This window comes from Spea bombifrons, chromosome 11, assembly GCF_027358695.1.
Source record: "Spea bombifrons isolate aSpeBom1 chromosome 11, aSpeBom1.2.pri, whole genome shotgun sequence".
Taxonomy (NCBI): domain Eukaryota; kingdom Metazoa; phylum Chordata; class Amphibia; order Anura; family Pelobatidae; genus Spea; species Spea bombifrons.
Window position 1 is genome coordinate 14,827,097 of NC_071097.1, and position 17,529 is coordinate 14,844,625.

General features: G+C 40.1%; 1 protein-coding gene across 1 annotated transcript; it reads right to left on the bottom strand.

Annotated features, from left to right (window-relative positions):
* Window positions 1-718: 718 nt before the first annotated feature.
* On the bottom strand, window positions 719-14,606 carry LOC128468227 (uncharacterized). Its single transcript, XM_053449919.1, has 5 exons — window positions 14,491-14,606; window positions 10,422-10,640; window positions 9,475-9,671; window positions 3,520-4,323; window positions 719-894 (listed from the first exon to the last, which is right to left on the bottom strand). Exons 1-5 carry the CDS (start codon window positions 14,604-14,606, stop codon window positions 719-721), a joined length of 1,512 nt encoding a protein of 503 aa, XP_053305894.1.
* Between the last annotated feature and the right edge of the window lie 2,923 nt (window positions 14,607-17,529).

The following is a 17,529-nucleotide window of genomic DNA, read 5'->3' on the forward strand; positions in this document are numbered from 1 at the left end:
CTATAGGGTTGTCTTATATTCAGGATTTTTTCTTTTTTTCCTAAATGTATATTCAGATTTTGGGGGGTCGTCTTATAATCAGGGTCATCTTATAATCGAGGAAATACGGTATGCGGGAAAGGCTGAACATGATGGACGCATGTCTTTTTTCAGCCTATGTAACAATGTAACTATGATTCCAGCTGCAACATTCAGATGGCAGGGTTAGACTTTGGAGTAAACATCATGAAAGCATGGACCCATCCTGCTTTGTGTCATCTTTTACTATATATATATATATGTATGTATATATATATATATATATATATATATATATATATATATATATATATATATATATATAGTGTATATGTAACGTTTTATAATTGCCTCCCCACTTTGGTCCCTGGCACCCCTAAATATGACACATACAACAGGGAGTGAGGGATGAAAAAGGTAAAAGAGACCTTACTTTCACTGGCTGGTCCCTCTTCTCTGCACCCCACAACTCGATGGCCACAGCAATAGGAAAAAGCTTGAGTAAAGCCAAATTCTTGAAGATGTCAGATCCTAGCCATTCCATTGTCCACCGTTTGGCACACCACGGGTCATTAAAGTACACTCCCATACCCCGGGACCTAGCGGAAGTCATGTAGACAGCCTTTCCCGGCAACGACAGGCGCAACCTAAGCAAATAACCCGGCTAACAACAGTATAGGCAGAGGCCCTTCTTCCTCCGTTAGTCTGTCTCCTCCACTGAAAGGCAGGTGAACACCAGCTGCATCGGTTCTACCTGTTTGGAATAGTCAGGTCCAGGAGGCATGGGATGTGAAGGAGACACAGGAGGTGAAGACACCGGAGAAAGTGCCGGCAGCAGTGGAGGTTGTCTATGCGCATTGCGCATACCTTTCCCGGCTGCCAGAGAGGAGAATTCCCCACAGCGCTGCAGGGAATTCTCCTCTCTGCCAGCTGACGGACGTCTGGTCAATGAACGCAGACAATCGGCGTTACTGCTTTTACTTCCGCCGTAGCTCCTATGACGCAGCACCGGCATCACATGACCTTCCGGTGCTCATAGAAGTTCCGGTGGAACATCCGCTGCCCCCACCAGACACCAGGGAGTCAGAAGCACTGGTAAGTGGGTGGGGGGGGATTCTATGGGTGCCATAAGGCTTTTCTTGAGACAGAGTGCACCATGATATGCCATTTAACCCCCTGTATGGCACTCCGCCTCCAAAAATGCCCGTTAACCCCATATATGCCACTCTGCCTCCAGAAATGCCTTATACCCCCTTATATGCCACTCTGTCCCATGATATGCCTCGTAACCCCCTAGATGCCACTTTGGCATTTTTGGAGGCAGGGTGGCATATAGGGGTAAAAGGCATTTCTGGAGGCAGAAATATCAATAATGCAGCATTTTATGACTTCCATGTTCCTTTGACCAGCTATGAGGCTGCCAGGACCAGGGATTTTGAAGAAAATTTTGCGGATGACGAAGAACAGGGTCAATATTTTGATGCTGTAAGAAAATATAGGCCAAACACAAACTTCGTATCAGGAACAACACATAAATATGTATATGCGTCAAAAATAGGCAGAGTCACTTAGATGCAAACAAAGGTAAAACATTTAATACGAACAAAAATAGAAGAAGAATATAAAAAGAAGATAACAAAAATAATACGAAACAAGTCTTACAAAACCTTGGAAAGGAATTTAGTTGATGGCATCTGTCCTATGCATTCCTGAGGATGGAGGGAGGGAGTGTTGGGACAAGAAGAGTCTGTGGATGGCAAGTACATCTCTCCTCTACCTCTCCTCCCATGCCTCTCGTACACCAAGCTTATATACAATTTGAAAATGATGTCAGTCTATTGGTCTTCACCTAATTAGGTGTTCAAACATGTTCACTTAGGTCTTACACGCCTAAACCCTATTTTAGGTGGTCGCTGTACGTATATTGTAATGCCCTTTTAGAGTTACAACTATACCATGCATTAGCAAGCTACTATCCTATCTATAGACTGCATGTTCAGCAAATCCTTCATTCTATATTTAAGGTCAAGGAAACCTTGAAGCTTATTATTGAAACCTATTAATATATCTTAATTATCATTTATTTATGCCCAATAATTACATATCTTTGACTATTGCCTATACTAATAATTATATATGGTCCATTTCTTAATTGAGGTTAGAAAATGTATTAGAATATTTTACAATTCCCCCTGATGATAGGATAATATCCTTATCATATCTTTTCAAATATACACATTTACTCACCATTCGTATCACATTCGTATCACATTTATACTACAATCACATCACACTTTACCTGGGACCATATGATAATCATTAGCATGAGACACCCTTTTCTCTACATTTGTTATGGAATGAGAGGATTGTGCTCTTTTTATCAATTCCCTTAATATTCCATCTCCCTTATCTACTTCATACTTAACATGTTTATATATCTTACTTATTCTACACATAAGAAAACTTTGATAAATAATACATAATAAAACAAGTATAGCTATAATAACAATTGGATTCAACATTATATTCCCAGCTGCGGATTTTACCGAAGATTGTGACCACATATTTACTGATTTTTTTAAATTTGACCACCAACTAACTCCAGACATATCATTCCATTGATGTTGAATTTGTTCTAATTCACCTTGTTTATGTTGGAAAACAATTTCGGCATCTTTCAATTGTTGTTTTAATATAGCCAATAATCCCTTATCTTTCTTTATTTCTTCAGTCCATGTTTTCCAAGGAAAATGGTCTATCTGTGTGAGACTCTCTATTAAGTCTAAAGTGGCATCCTGTAAGTGAGATACAGACGACCCAATCACAGTAGCAGAACTTAGAACCATTTGTTCCAATAACTGATTTAACCCTTTTTGTACTTTTGCTCCCTGACTTCCTACATAACTTACGGATCCCAAATCGGATTTAAGAGTATTTATATCCATAGTATTCAGTAAGCTTCCTACCGAACCAACACCCCCCAAGATTCCCTCAATAACACCTCGTCTACTTCTTGTCATTCTCAATGGATTTTGTCCAAACCATTGGGCAAGACCTTTTTCCATATTAGTAAGGTGTGACAAACATCGAGGAAACCAAGTGGATATTTTCCAATCAGTCATGTTAAAAGTCCAAACTAGGGTTACAAACGATCCATTCCTCAATAATGGTTTAGATTGAAAGTAATTAACCTGAAAAGGATTGGATGGTTTGAGTGTAGTACCAGTACACAAATTATCTTCAGGGGACCAAACACTGACATTTGCTCTGTCGCAGTGTTTGTAATCTCCTTTCAGTAATACACAACATTCATATATCCCAGAGTCTTTACGAGTTGGACTATCTAATCTAAGCATAAAATGCATACCATTCCAATGTACATCCCCCATTTGACCCTTATGAAGTATACAAGTTGGATATTATTCGTAAAACTTCCTAAAGATGTTTTCCCTTTTGACCAAACGAGCGATGCTTCCTGAGGTAATGGTAACCTTGTCCCACATTGTAGTTCTATAGGTTCCAATTCCTCTTGGACACTACGGGGATTAACTCTAACTTCAGGTGCTATAGAATTAGTTACCGTAAACACAAAAGATACTTTGACCAAAGCTGTCTCTCTTTCCACCTGAAAGTTCCAAACCCTAGTCCAATCATCATCCCCTGCTGATATAGAAAGCAGTGAAGGATCTAAGATTTTCCCATAAGACTGAGTCTTATACCAAATCTCTGTCTTAGATCTTCCCATTTTCCCTGATGTTAACATCTCATTGGTAACATCACCTGTCCATTGTGCATGTTCTTCTCCCTTAATTGTTATAGACCACCACATGGACTCAGTAGGATGACATTCCCAAACACCTGTCTGATTATTATGGGTATAATTCCCCTGTGACTGTGTGAATTTGGCTTTTGGTCCTACTTTTGCATGAACCGTGATTTCTGAGGTATGCTCAAAAAATATAGTCAAACAAGGTTGATCTCTGGAGCCATAACCGAATCTAATTTGTCCAACAATGTCTCTTGATGTATCAATGTCTGATGTCAGGAGTCGATCCACCTGAACTTCTCTTATTTTATGTGATAACAATGTCTTCTGTGGTAAATCCTTTGTCGGATCATCAATTCCAATTGGCTTCTGGTATAGTTCAAACAACACAGCAACCAAAAAACTCAGCACCAACAACCATGGAAGTAATATGTAGCACGCTATCTTGATGTCATGCTTCTTGTATTGCTGTTTCTCTGGAGATTCTCTGTCCAATAGTAAACAGTTTTGTTCCTCCATTTTCTTGCAGAACTGTGTTCCTGCAAGAACAGAATTTAGTTAGAAACATACAATTTACACTGGTCAACATGTACCCACAGCTTCTGCTGCCTACGGGTATTTTTCACAGTCTTTTCTGTCCTTTGAACAAGGATCATAACTTGACCCATCGTATCGATTATTTCAAACAGTCCTTCCCAATTACTTTCCCAAGGTCCCGCCTTCCTAAAAGTCTTAATCATTACTGATGCTCCTCTCACAAATTTAGAAGAGTGAGGCGGTACCATACGCTGCATTCTAGACGCTGCGTGAGGAAGAATTGTTTTTAAATTCTCCTGAAGTATCTGTAACCACTTAGTTCTTGCAATGGCATCTTTCTGTGGAGTAGACAAAAACGGTTCATGAGGAAAGATCAATGGCATTTTCCTTCCTGTCATTAATTCAAAAGGTGTATACTGGGTAGTTGAGGAACTTGTTCCCCTAATACTCATCAATACCAGAGGTACTGCATCAACCCAAGTATTTCCTTTATCAAGTAACATTTTTGCAATTCTAGACTTAATCGTTCTGTTCATTCTTTCTACAACACCTGCGGACTGAGGATGGTATGGAACATGGAATTGTTGACGTACCCCCAGGATTGCGCAAACAGCCTGCATGACTTTGCCGGTAAAATGGCTCCCCCTGTCAGATGAAATCATCCTTGGGATTCCCCAAGTACAAAAAACATGATTCACTAATGCTTTTGCCGTAGACAAAGCATCATCTTTCCTGACAGGCAACAGTTCTACCCACTTAGAAAATACATCTACCACAACCAATGCGTACCTGAGACCTTGTTTACCTGAAGGTAGGGGACCTACGTAGTCAATCTGCAATGTAGACCACGGACCGTCTGCAGGTGCAATTCTTAGAAGTGGAGGCTTTTGTCCTTTAGGCCTGGGGTTTACTTAAGCACAAATGAGACATGACTGAACAACATTTTGTACAGAGTCCTCCATTTTGTCCCAATAAAACTTCTCTTTGAGAAATTCCAGCAACTTTTGCTGACCCACATGACCTAAACTTTCATGATTATAGCGGGTGAATTCCGTCTGCAAGTGTTTAGGCACAACTGGAAGTAAATTACCTTGCATTTCATAACAAATCACTCCATTTTCGAAAACAAAAGGAGGTGTTATCTTATTCTTACATTCCACAATGAACGGATCTTTCATCTGTTCATCACTAAATGAAAGTAAATTTGCTTCCTTACTCTTTACTGGTAGTACTTCCAACGGTTCTAGTTCCATCACTATCTCTCCTGTCAAAGCTGCTTCCTTGGCTAGAGAATCTGCTTTCTCATTTCCCAAAGCTAAATCACTAGTTCCTCTGCTATGGCCTGGTACTTTGACAATAGCATATCGGTTAGGATTTTTAGAAGCAAGCTCAAAGATAGTCTGCAATGTATCAACATGACTTAAGATTTTGTTAGATGAATCCACAAAACCTCGTTTTTTACACACAGGTAAGTAGTCTGTTAGTGAACGTACGACATATGAACTATCGCTATAGATTACCAAAGGATCATTATTTTCTTTCTCATTAATTTCCAATACTGTTTTAACAGCTTCAATTTCTGCTCTCTGTGCAGAAAAATGTCCTGGTAGTCTATGCTGAATAGCTCGGCCTTTCTTTGGAAACCAAATGGCATATCCGGTATAATATTGTCCTTTCAAACAAAATCTAGAACCATCTACAAATACTGGTTCATCAGTTTCCTCTACTTCTTTTCTAAAAAGAGATGGAAAATCCCCCTGAAATGTCTCAGCACACTCATGTGATTCACCCTCATATTGCATTAGTTGAGGGAGCACATATTTAGCTTTATGATCCACTTCAATCTGTTTTGGAGATAAAGACAACAACCAATGTGCAAATCTTTGATGTGACACTCCTGGGATACTTTTTTCAAGAAGCAATTTCAAGGTGGAGTGAGGGGTCTGCAGAATTAGTTTATTAAACCCAACAATATGTTCAGTCGCCTTGACTGCAAAGTGTACACCCACCAGATGTCTTGCACACGTTTCAAACCCTTTTTCCACAGGTGAAAGGAGTTTGGAAAAATAGCCAACTATTCTCCATTCCTTTCCCTGTAGCTGCAGTAAAACTGCCGAGACAGCCGTCTCCGAGGTATGAACTTGTAAAGCAAAAGGCTTAGATGGATACACAGTTGTCAAAGCTGGTGCTCTCTGTAAATCAAGTTTAAGTTGTTCAAACGCTTTCTGCTGCTCATCTCCCCATGGACCAAACAAATTGTCATCATCAGTACTTTTTAGTAAGTCATATAAGGGTTTAGCTTTTTCAGCAAAGCCCTCTATGAAGTCTCTAGAAAAATTTACAAGTCCCAGGAATTGTCTTAAAGCTTTAAAAGTTGTAGGTACAGGCAAAGCTGCTACTGTTGCTACTCTTTCCTGCAAAGGACGTCTCTGGCCTGGACTTATCAAAACTCCCAAGTACTGAACCTCTTGTTTCAGTAATTGGACCTTCCTTGGATTTAATTTCAATCCTGACTCGTACAACAGATTAAACAATTCTGCTAGCAAGGTGAGGTGTTCCTCTCTACTCTCTGTTACCAACAAGATATCATCCACATACTGTAGAATACAATCTTGCCTTGAGAATTTTGATAACACTTTTGCCAATGCCTGATGAAACAGACTAGGTGACATGTGCGCCCCTTGTGGTAATCTGCAAAATACATATTGCTCATTCAGAAAAGTAAAAGCAAATTTGTATTGACAACTCCTCTCTATCTGAATACTGAAAAAACCATTACTGATATCCAGTACCGAGAAAAACTTTGCCTTAGCATTCAATCGAGACATGATGTCGGGGGTATCTGCTACAATTGGCGCCACATTTGGGGTACATTTATGAAACATACGCAGATCTAGAAGCATTCTATAAGAATTATCTGGTTTCTTAACTGCCCATAACGGATAGTTTGTCACCGAATTTGATTTGCGTATGACGCCTCGTTGAAGTAGTTCTTCAATAATTTTGGACAAAGGCTCAATTGAATCTGGAGGCAATCGGTACTGTTTCTGAGCTATGGGATCTGTTCCTTCCACTTTAACAACAACATCTTTCATTGTCCCTACCTCATTCTTAGATTGAGCCCATAATGAGGGATATTTATGCACAATTTCTACAAGAGTCAAGTCATTACAATCCATTTGTGGCCATACATGATTTGGGGATACCTCCTCAATTAAATTGATGACGGCCAATACACTGTAGTCACTTGGATCAATTACTACAGGCCCTTTAAGGTTATTACTTCTCCAAATCACTTGATTCCCTAAGTCAATGACCCAACCTCTTTCTCTCATTACATCAGCCCCTAAGATATTTTCTGAGCTAGGACAATGCCAGATATCAATTTCAGTACACAAATAGCCAGGAATCTCAAACAAAACACCAGTAACCAAAGTTGCTGAAGTATTACCTTTACCACTAAAACCTACAATCGTGCAAACAGGTGAGTTAGATGTTATAGGTAAAGCTTGATTAGTCACACTTAATTGAGCTCCTGTATCAATTAGGAATGTAATCTCTTTTCCCTGTAATTTTCCCTTGACGTATGGTCTGCCACAGTTGTCAGTTGACACCGGAGCTACATAGGTCAACTTACAGAGTGATTGATTCTTATCTAGTCACTGAGAGGGTGTCAGACCCCTCCTGACATTCTTTCCTGTTACATTAGTAGCAGTACTATTTGTTGTGAGCTCTTGCACCTGTCTTATTAGTGGAGTGTATGGGGACGTTGACTTAAATTGTTCACCAGTAGGTGGGGCTGTTGGCATCAGCCCATTTTCTTTCCCAAAATTTTGTGTTCTAGGGACAAATTTTCTATTTTTAAGAAATTGTTTACACTGCCACTTCAAATGTCCTCTTTGACCACAATGATAACAACTAACATTTGGTCTGAATATCTTTTGGTTAGTATTATCAAATCGTTCAAAATTAGTAGGATTAGTTTGTGGCTTGTGACAGTCATTCTGAGTTAATTCTCGCCGTTTGTCAATTAGTTCCTGTACTGTAGATACTTTTACCTTTACAGTTGACATTTTCATTGCTCTTCTAATACGATCAATGAATATGGCTGCTTCTTGCAAACTAGGTTTTTCAGAGGCAAGCTGAACTGATACAGGATCTAGATATTTAAATTTCCTTACAAATGCTGTAATCATTGCCTGTGTTTCATCTCCATCATCAACTCCCATTACCATTCTATAGGCTTTCTCAAATTTCAACAAAAATGCAAAGGGATCATCTTGAAGATTTACTTTTAGAGATTCAATTAAGTCAAGAGAAGGAGATGAGTCACCAGTTGTAAACAGAATTAATTGTTTCAATCTATCCCCTTCATTTGCATGCACTACTTGACCTAATGCGTCCTCTGTGGGTGTGTCCTGTAACCTTTTGGACATATGTGAAGGTATCCAAAGCCTAAAAATGGTGTTTCTTTGTTTATTATTTAATTGGAATTTGTATTTGTTTCAAATACATCAATATTATGGAATGCATCCATCTTATCGTCATATTTAGGAATATCTTTGGCAATTTTTATTAATTGATCATTAATTTTTAAAGTCAATTTTGTTGCACTGTCTCTGAGCTTTTGTCTCTCAACTCCTCCTACGTCAAGTTCCTCATCAGAATCTATTGTTGAGGTACCAGCTATTTCAGGGACAAAAGATGCGCCCTTCTTACCTTCTTGTTTGGTGATAACTGACACCTTCTTATTTTCTAAACATAGTTTAGACAGTAACTGAGCTTGTCTGTCCCTAGCCCTCTCCAAGTTCTCTAATTGCTGAGCTAAAACAAAACAGTCGGGACAGCTGTTAAAGTCGTCAGTATTGTCATCAGGGTTAGATTCTGGTACAACTTTGTTAATCATGCAAATACTTTGTCTAGGTTGTAAATCCTCCACAATCAAGTCATTAAATGTTTTAAACATGCTTAGGACATTTTGCAGTTTCTTCTTAAGTTTATCAATACATAACAATTTCTTATCTATCTTCATATTCTCTAGCTCACATTGTTTGTACATACTAGCCCATAACTGTGCATTAGTAGGACAATTATCAAATTGAAAAGTTATTTTACTTTTGTTAGCATATGTTTTTATAAAATCCATGACTTACCCTGTTTAGTGAACTCTCCTTGAGTGGCTGTTGTTTCACGCTGTATGGCTTTCTTGCGTCTGCCGTTAATAGCGTCTTTTAGCAGTTCCAGTTCGTGTAGTTCCAATAAGTCTGTATTCTCAAAGGTCCTTTTCTTAATTTTCTCCCGACAGTTTGCAAAAAGTGGACAGATATATCTGCCCTTCCCCCTGAGCAAGCTGGAGGGCAAAGGTCAGGAAAAAATACGCAGGGCCGGCACGCCAGATATGTAAGAAAATATATAGGGCCAATACAAACTTCAAATAATTGGATCACATATAAATGTATGTGCGTCAAAAATAGGCAGAGTCACTTAGATGCAAACAAAGGTAAAACATTTAATACGAACAAAAATAGAAGAAGAATATAAAAAGAAGATAACAAAAATAATACGAAACAAGTCTTACAAAACCTAGGAAAGGAATTTAGTTGATGGCATCTGTCCTATGCATTCCTGAGGATGGAGGGAGGGAGTGTTGGGACAAGAAGAGTCTGTGGATGGCAAGTACATCTCTCCTCTACCTCTCCTCCCATGCCTCTCTTACACCAAGCTTATATATCATTTGAAAATGATGTCAGTCTATTGGTCTTCACCTAATTAGGTGTTCAAACATGTTCACTTAGGTCTTACACGCCTCAACCCTATTTTAGGTGGTCACTGTACGTATATTGTAATGCCCTTTTAGAGTTACAACTATACCATGCATTAGCAAGCTACTATCCTATCTATAGACTGCATGTTCAGCAAATCCTTCATTCTATATTTAAGGTCAAGGAAACCTTGAAGCTTATTATTGAAACCTATTAATATATCTTAATTATCATTTATTTATGCCCAATGATTACATATCTTTGACTATTGCCTATACTAATAATTATATATGGTCCATTTCTTAATTGAGGTTAGAAAATGTATTAGAATATTTTACAGTCCCGCCCCCTCTGTCTCTTTCCCCATGGACTGCAGAGGGAGGTGGTTTCGGAGCAGCATGCTGCAGCACCACCCCCCACCTCGGCGTTCCTGCAACCGCGGCACCCGCGAATCTCGCTCCCTCCGAGGACACGAGGAGAGGAGCTCCGGGGGACACAGCCCGCGAAGGACGCCGGCGATGAACGGACGGACGCCCTGCCGTTCGTCGGCGCCTTCCCTGTCGGAGGCGGGCAGCGGGTGCAGGCTGCTGCCGGTAGGTACGTGCCTGACACTGCCTGACCTTTATTTAACCCCTATCCCCACAACCACATGCAGCCCTGCCTTTCAGTTGAGCCAGGGCTATCCATACTGGATTTTTGCCTTCTTTTGGATCAACAGCAACACCAATTGACATACCGTATTTGCTTGATTATAAGACAAGGTTTTTTTGAGAGCAAATGCTCTAAAAAATACCCCTCATCTTATAATCACGGTCATCTTCTAATCAGACCTCAAATGAGGTCTGACTGTGAGACTAAGATCCAGATCCCCAGCAGCGCTGCAGGGGACCTGGATCCTCCTGTCTGGTAACTTCAGCTGCTGCCGCCACTTACACCGGGCGTCTATCACCACGCACCGGCGAAAGTGCCGGCAGCAGTGGAGGTTGTCTATGCGCATCGCGCATACCTTTCCCGGCTGCCAGAGAGGAGAATTCCCCACAGCGCTGCAGAGAATTCTCCTCTCTGCCAGCCGGCGAATGCCTGGTCGATGAATGCAGACAATCGCACTGGTAAGTGGGGGGGGGGGTTTCTATGGGTACCATAAGGCTTTTCTTGAGGCAGAGTGCACCATGATATGCCATTTAACCCCCTGTATGGCACCCCGCCTCCAAAAATCCCCGTTAACCCTATATATGCCACACTGCCTCCAGAAATGCCTTATACCCCCTTATATGCCACTCTGTCCCATTATATGCATCGTAACCCCCTAGATGCCACTCTGGCATTTTTGGAGGCAGGGTGGCATATAGGGAGTAAAAGGCATATCAGGGAGGCAGAGTGGCATATATGGGGGGTATAAGGCAGGGAGGTAGAGTGGCAAGCCTGGGGTCAGATGTGCATAACTGGGGGGCAGGATGGCAAATAAATACAATAACAATATTTTTCTCAATCATAGCTTTTAACCGCTTCGTGACAAAGGCTGATTTTACTTTTTGTACCCTTCGTGACAATGGCCGTTTTAACATTTCTGCGCTACTCGTGATTAGCTGTAATTTTCTTCTTTCCCGTTTACTGAACCCACACACATTAGATATTGTTTTTTTCAGGACAAGAAGGGCCTTCTTTAGATGACATTGTTTTGATTGTATCATATTATTTACTATTAAAAAAAAGTATAAAATATGGTGAAAAATTTAGAAAAAATGACTGTTTCTAACTTTTAGTTGAAAAATCTTTTACTCATCTGTAAAAGGTAATGAAAAAACCTGCTAAATAGATTCTACTATTTGTCCTGAGTTTAGAAATACCTAATGTTTTTATGTTTTTTTTTGCTTTTTTCTACCCATTATGGGTCAATATGTACAGGTAGCGTTTTGCTATTTCAAAGCCATTTTTTCCAAATCTGGTAATTCTTCCCCCCATGTGCCATTTCGGGTATATTTGAAGCCAGCCAATGCAATTTACCCCATCAAGTCATATATTTTTGAAAACTAGACAGCCCAGGGTATTCCAAATGCTAGTATTTTAACCCTTTCCAAGCACTAATTCTACCATCAGCCTTTTGCAAACTTTATAGTAGTAATTTTTTTGCATTTGTTTTTTCACACACATTTTACTTCAGGTATGAATAAACAGGTTCTGGTATATGTCACTATCATAAAACACCCCAATATGTGTTTAGCAACATCTCCTGAGTACAGCGATAACTCACATGAATGATTTTGCCTGGCTGTTTGGGGCAAAAGGGCCACATTTGGGGCATGCGCATTTTTCAATGTTGAACTTTGGCATTTGGGGATCCACTGCCCATGCCCTATTTGGTACATCTTTGAGCCGGGCCATTTCAGTGTGCCCAATAAAGCCATATATTTTTGAAAACTAGACACCCCAGGGTATTTCAAATGCTAGTATTTTAACTCTTTCCATGCACCATGTCTACCACCAGTCTTTGTCAAACTTTGTGGTAGTCATTTTTTTGCATTTGTTTTGTCACGCACATTTTACTTCAGGTATGAATTAAAAGGTTCTCGTATATGTCACTATCACAAAACACCCCAATATGTGTTCAGCAACATCTCCTGAGTACAGCGATACCTCACATGAATGATTTCTCCTGGTTGTTTGGGGGCAAAAGGGCCACATTTGGGGCATGCGCATTTTTCAATGTTGAACTTTGGCATTTGGGGATCCACTGCCCATGCCCTATTTGGTACATCTTTGAGCCGGGCCATTTCAGTGTGCCCAACAAAACCATATATTTTTGAAAACTAGACACCCCAGGGTATTTTAAATGCTGGTATTTTAACTCTTTGCACACAATTTACCACCAGAATTTTTTCAAAGTCTGCAGTAGTATTCTTTTGTGTGTATTTTTCCCCCACACACCTATGTTATGTATGAATTTACAGCTCCTGGTATATGCCGCTGTCACACGACACCCCAATATGTGTTCAGCAACATCTCCTGAGTACAGTGATACCCCACATGCATGGGTTTGTCATTTTTTGGGGGAACTAAAAGGCCACATTTGGTACGTGTGCATTTTTCTAATTGGAAATTAGATGTGTGGCCATCCTTCCCCCCGTGTTAATTGGGACATTGTTGAACCCGGCCAATTCAATTTACCCCATCAAATCATAAATTTTTTAAAAGTAGACACCCCATGGGCATTTAATATGCCAGTATTTGAACTCTTTCCATGCGAGAATTGTTTTAAGCTAATATGCTAATTTTAGGACTTGCTCACAAAAATATATTTTTTATATATATATTTAGTTTTTTGCCTTTTTTAAAAAAAAAATGTAACATTTTTTTCAACATTTTACTGTTTTTTTACTATTTTTTTCTAATTATTATTAATTTTATTTTATTTTTTTATTTATTTTTACTAATCACACTGTGATTAGAAAGCTGGGCGCCATTGACTTGCATGGTTGAATGCAGTACCTGTATTCAACCTGCAAGTGGAGCCAGAGTTCTCTAGAGGGTCTGGCGACATCTAGCGAACTTTTTTCTACTTTATTGTTTTTTTTCCCGGAGCGGTCACAGTCCATCCCGAGGTAAGTGTTTGGTGTCGCTGGATGCCTCCTGATCGAGGCATTCCAGCGACACCATTTAAGTTTAGGAGGCGATCAGCGCTTTTAAAACGGGCGTCCGCCGCCATACAATGTATGGCGGATGTTGACGCCCAGGAGAGGGGCCAGAGATGGCCCCTTAGTGCCAATCGTGGCGTTGCTGAATACCTCAAGGTCAAGGCATTACAGCAACGCCGTTTGGGTGCAGAAAGCGCAAGTAGATCGCTTTCTGCACCCGTTTAAAGGCATGCCGGTCCTGGCACGTCAATTGTCGTAAACGACATGTTTTTCCGTGACATGCCCGGACCGGCAATTGTCATCAAGGGGTTAATAAATATGAAAAAATAGTTTACATGAATTCATATTTAATAGTAAAACTTTTTTCCTATAGGGTTGTCTTATATTCAGGATTTTTTCTTTTTTTCCTAAATGAATATTCAGATTTTGGGGGGTCGTCTTATAATCAGGGTCATCTTATAATCGAGGAAATACGGTATGCGGGAAAGGCTGAACATGAAGGACGCATGTCTTTTTTCAGCCTATGTAACAATGTAACTATGATTCCAGCTGCAAAATTCAGATGGCAGGGTTAGACTTTGGAGTAAACATCATGAAAGCATGGACCCATCCTGCCTTGTGTCATCTTTTACTATATATATATATGTATATATATATACATATATATATATAGTGTATATGTAGCGTTTTATAATTGCCTCCCCACTTTGGTCCCTGGCTCCCCTAAATATGACACATACAACAGGGAGGGAGGGATGAAAAAGGTAAAAGTGACCTTACTTTCACTGGCTGGTCCCTCTTCTCTGCACCCCACAACTCGATGGCCACAGCAATAGGAAAAAGCTTGAGTAAAGCCAAATTCTTGAAGATGTCAGATCCTAGCCATTCCATTGTCCACCGTTTGGCACACCATGGGCCCTTAACGTACACTCCCATACCCCGGGACCTAGCGGAAGTCATGTAGACAGCCTTTCCCGGCAACGACAGGCGCAACCTAAGCAAATAACCCGGCTTACAACAGTATAGGCAGAGGCCCTTCTTCCTCCGTTAGTCTGTCTCCTCCACTGAAAGGCAGGTGAACACCAGCTGCATCGGTTCTACCTGTTTGGAATAGTCAGGTCCAGGAGGCATGGGATGTGAAGGAGACACAGGAGGTGAAGACACCGGAGAAAGTGCCGGCAGCAGTGGAGGTTGTCTATGCGCATCGCGCATACCTTTCCCGGCTGCCAGAGAGGAGAATTCCCCACAGCGCTGCAGGGAATTATCCTCTCTGCCAGCCGACGGACATCTGGTCGATGAACGCAGACAATCGCCGTTACTGCTTTTACTTCTGCCGTAGCTCCTATTACGCAGCACCGGCATCACATGACCTTCCGGTGCTCATAGAAGTTCCGGTGGAACATCCGCTGCCCCCACCAGACACCAGGGAGTCAGAAGCACTGGTAAGTGGGTGGGGGGGATTCTATGGGTGCCATAAGGCTTTTCTTGAGGCAGAGTGCACCATGATATGCCATTTAACCCCCTGTATGGCACTCTGCCTCCAAAAATGCCCGTTAACCCCATCTATGCCACTCTGCCTCCAGAAATGCCTTATACCCCCTTATATGCCACTCTGTCCCATGATATGCCTCGTAACCCCCTAGATGCCACTCTGGCATTTTTGGAGGCAGGGTGGCATATAGGGGGTAAAAGGCATTTCTGGAGGCAGAAATATCAAAACTGCAGCATTTTATGACTTCCATGTTCCTTTGACCAGCTATGAGGCTGCCAGGACCAGGGATTTTGAAGAAAATTTTGCGGATGACGAAGAACAGGGTCAATATTTTGATGCTGAGGAACCTGAACTCCCTACTCAGTGACTTTACTTTGCACTTTCCATTTGAGATCGTCACTGAATGTTGCGGACTGAACATAGTTCGTGGTAGATAGTTTGTTAAGATAGTTTGTTAAGATAGCATTAAAGGAGTCTTAAACTCATGTTCGCATTTTACTTCATTCTTTATAATATATTTTTATTTTATTAATGACAAAGAACCACGGTTCACACATTCAATGCGTTTTTCTATTAGGTGTCCAGTTTTAAACGGGACTGCCTAGTATTTGGGCATGGTGTCCAAGGAAAATGGTGGCATAAACTTTGCTTACAGGTGCAGTGTTTTAAAGGGAACATTTAGACTGAATAACAGTATACTGGCGTTTCATTTAACCCCTTGACGACAACTGATTAGTAAAATAACTAACAAAAATATTATGATCAGGTGTCAAAATTCCAAGTTGAAAAACTGAAATCCTCATGTCCCAAATGTTTCCTTTTAGTCCCCAACCTGATGGGTTCTCCATCAGATCGCAAAGCCTTCTTTGTTGTTCATCTGAGGTTGCATTTACCTCAGTTTTATACCTGCTAAACTTTCTATTTTACACAACTGTACATGGAACACACGTCAATTTCCAATAGACAACACGCAGTCTCAAAACGTTTAATATTTTTATGATTTTATTATCAATCACTAGGTTATCACATATACTTATAAGCTACAGAACTATTGCATGGTAGGGGGTACAATTTAGGTTTTGTGCTGTGCTCCACGTTTATCTCTTCTAACTGGGCCACTTCTGCATTCATCTCCCACAGGCAATGATGACATAAGACAAATCTGTTGGACAGCTTCTTCTGTGGGAAGTTCTTAGGAAGCCAATGATTCTGTCTGTTCCACGGCAAGATCTGGTAATCTGGCAAAAATGCTTAGTGGTTAGTAAATATTAAGTGTAAGAATTTGTGTATGTACCATGTGTTTTAATAACAGGTTTTAATTACATCTTAATGTTTTGGATTTTGTAATTTGTAATCTCTGTAACGGGTGTCTGAAAGGCCCAGTATGTGAAAGCAGAGTTGATATCAGGCTGTGATACTATGAAATAATTCAATTTTAGTCAAGTTACAAAGTGAGCAAATATTATACAGCAGTGTGGAATATGATACTACTATTTTAATTAATAATAATAATGAATAAGTAAAGGGCCAATCACACAAGACTCTATGACATTTACTGCGTATAGGGTGCCTTTTAAAATTGTTTTGTAGATATAAGAAAAGCTGTTTTATATATTTATAGAGTGGTCAGTTAAATGTACAATTACTGGATCATAATAATCTCAATCCAAACATTTAATAATCTCATGCAAGAAAGAAAAAATCAAAAAGATATGTTTCATATAAGGAAGAGCACCTACTTTGAAACAGTCTGAGACTCCTTTATTGGGGTGAGCATCTTAGTCCCTTTCTCTGCCGCCGAGGTGGTAATTGCGGCTTGAAGGGCAAGTAGCAATGGCATCTGCAAGTAATAGAGAAAGATTTGAAATTCTAACAGTTAGATACCCAATTCACTTGATCTATCACAACTGTGTTCTAGGTTATTTTTTACCTGAGAGCATGAGTGTAAAATCGCTCCATCTTAATGAAAAACGTCAATAAGAGTACCACAATAATACCCCAATGATATTAGTGAGCATATGATGCCAGAGCCCTGACATCAAATGTGTAGATCAGGTTAAATATTTTATGCTCCACACCTGGTTTTAGAGAGATATACCTTTATGGGTACGTCCATGAGGTGGGTTCCATAAAATATAAGTATGAAAATAAACAATTGTAAAATTCAAGTAAATGTGTTGTGCTATTTAACTATTTCAAAAACATCTTCTTTAAAATCTGTACTATAAATCAGGGTAATTTGACATTAGAGAGAGAACCCATGCATTGCACATACACAGCATACAAGATTTAACCCACAAATGACACGGGGGGCAACTGGGC

Coding starts and splice junctions, on each gene's coding strand:
- LOC128468227 (XM_053449919.1), bottom strand. CDS start 14,606: ATGGAATGGCTAGGATCTGACATCTTCAAGAATTTGGCTTTACTCAAG. Junction 10,641..14,490: donor GACCAGCCAGTGAAAGTAAG/GTCACTTTTACC, acceptor CGCCTCCGACAG/GGAAGGCGCCGACGAACGGC. Junction 9,672..10,421: donor GAGACAGAGGGGGCGGGACT/GTAAAATATTCT, acceptor TTTGCCCTCCAG/CTTGCTCAGGGGGAAGGGCA.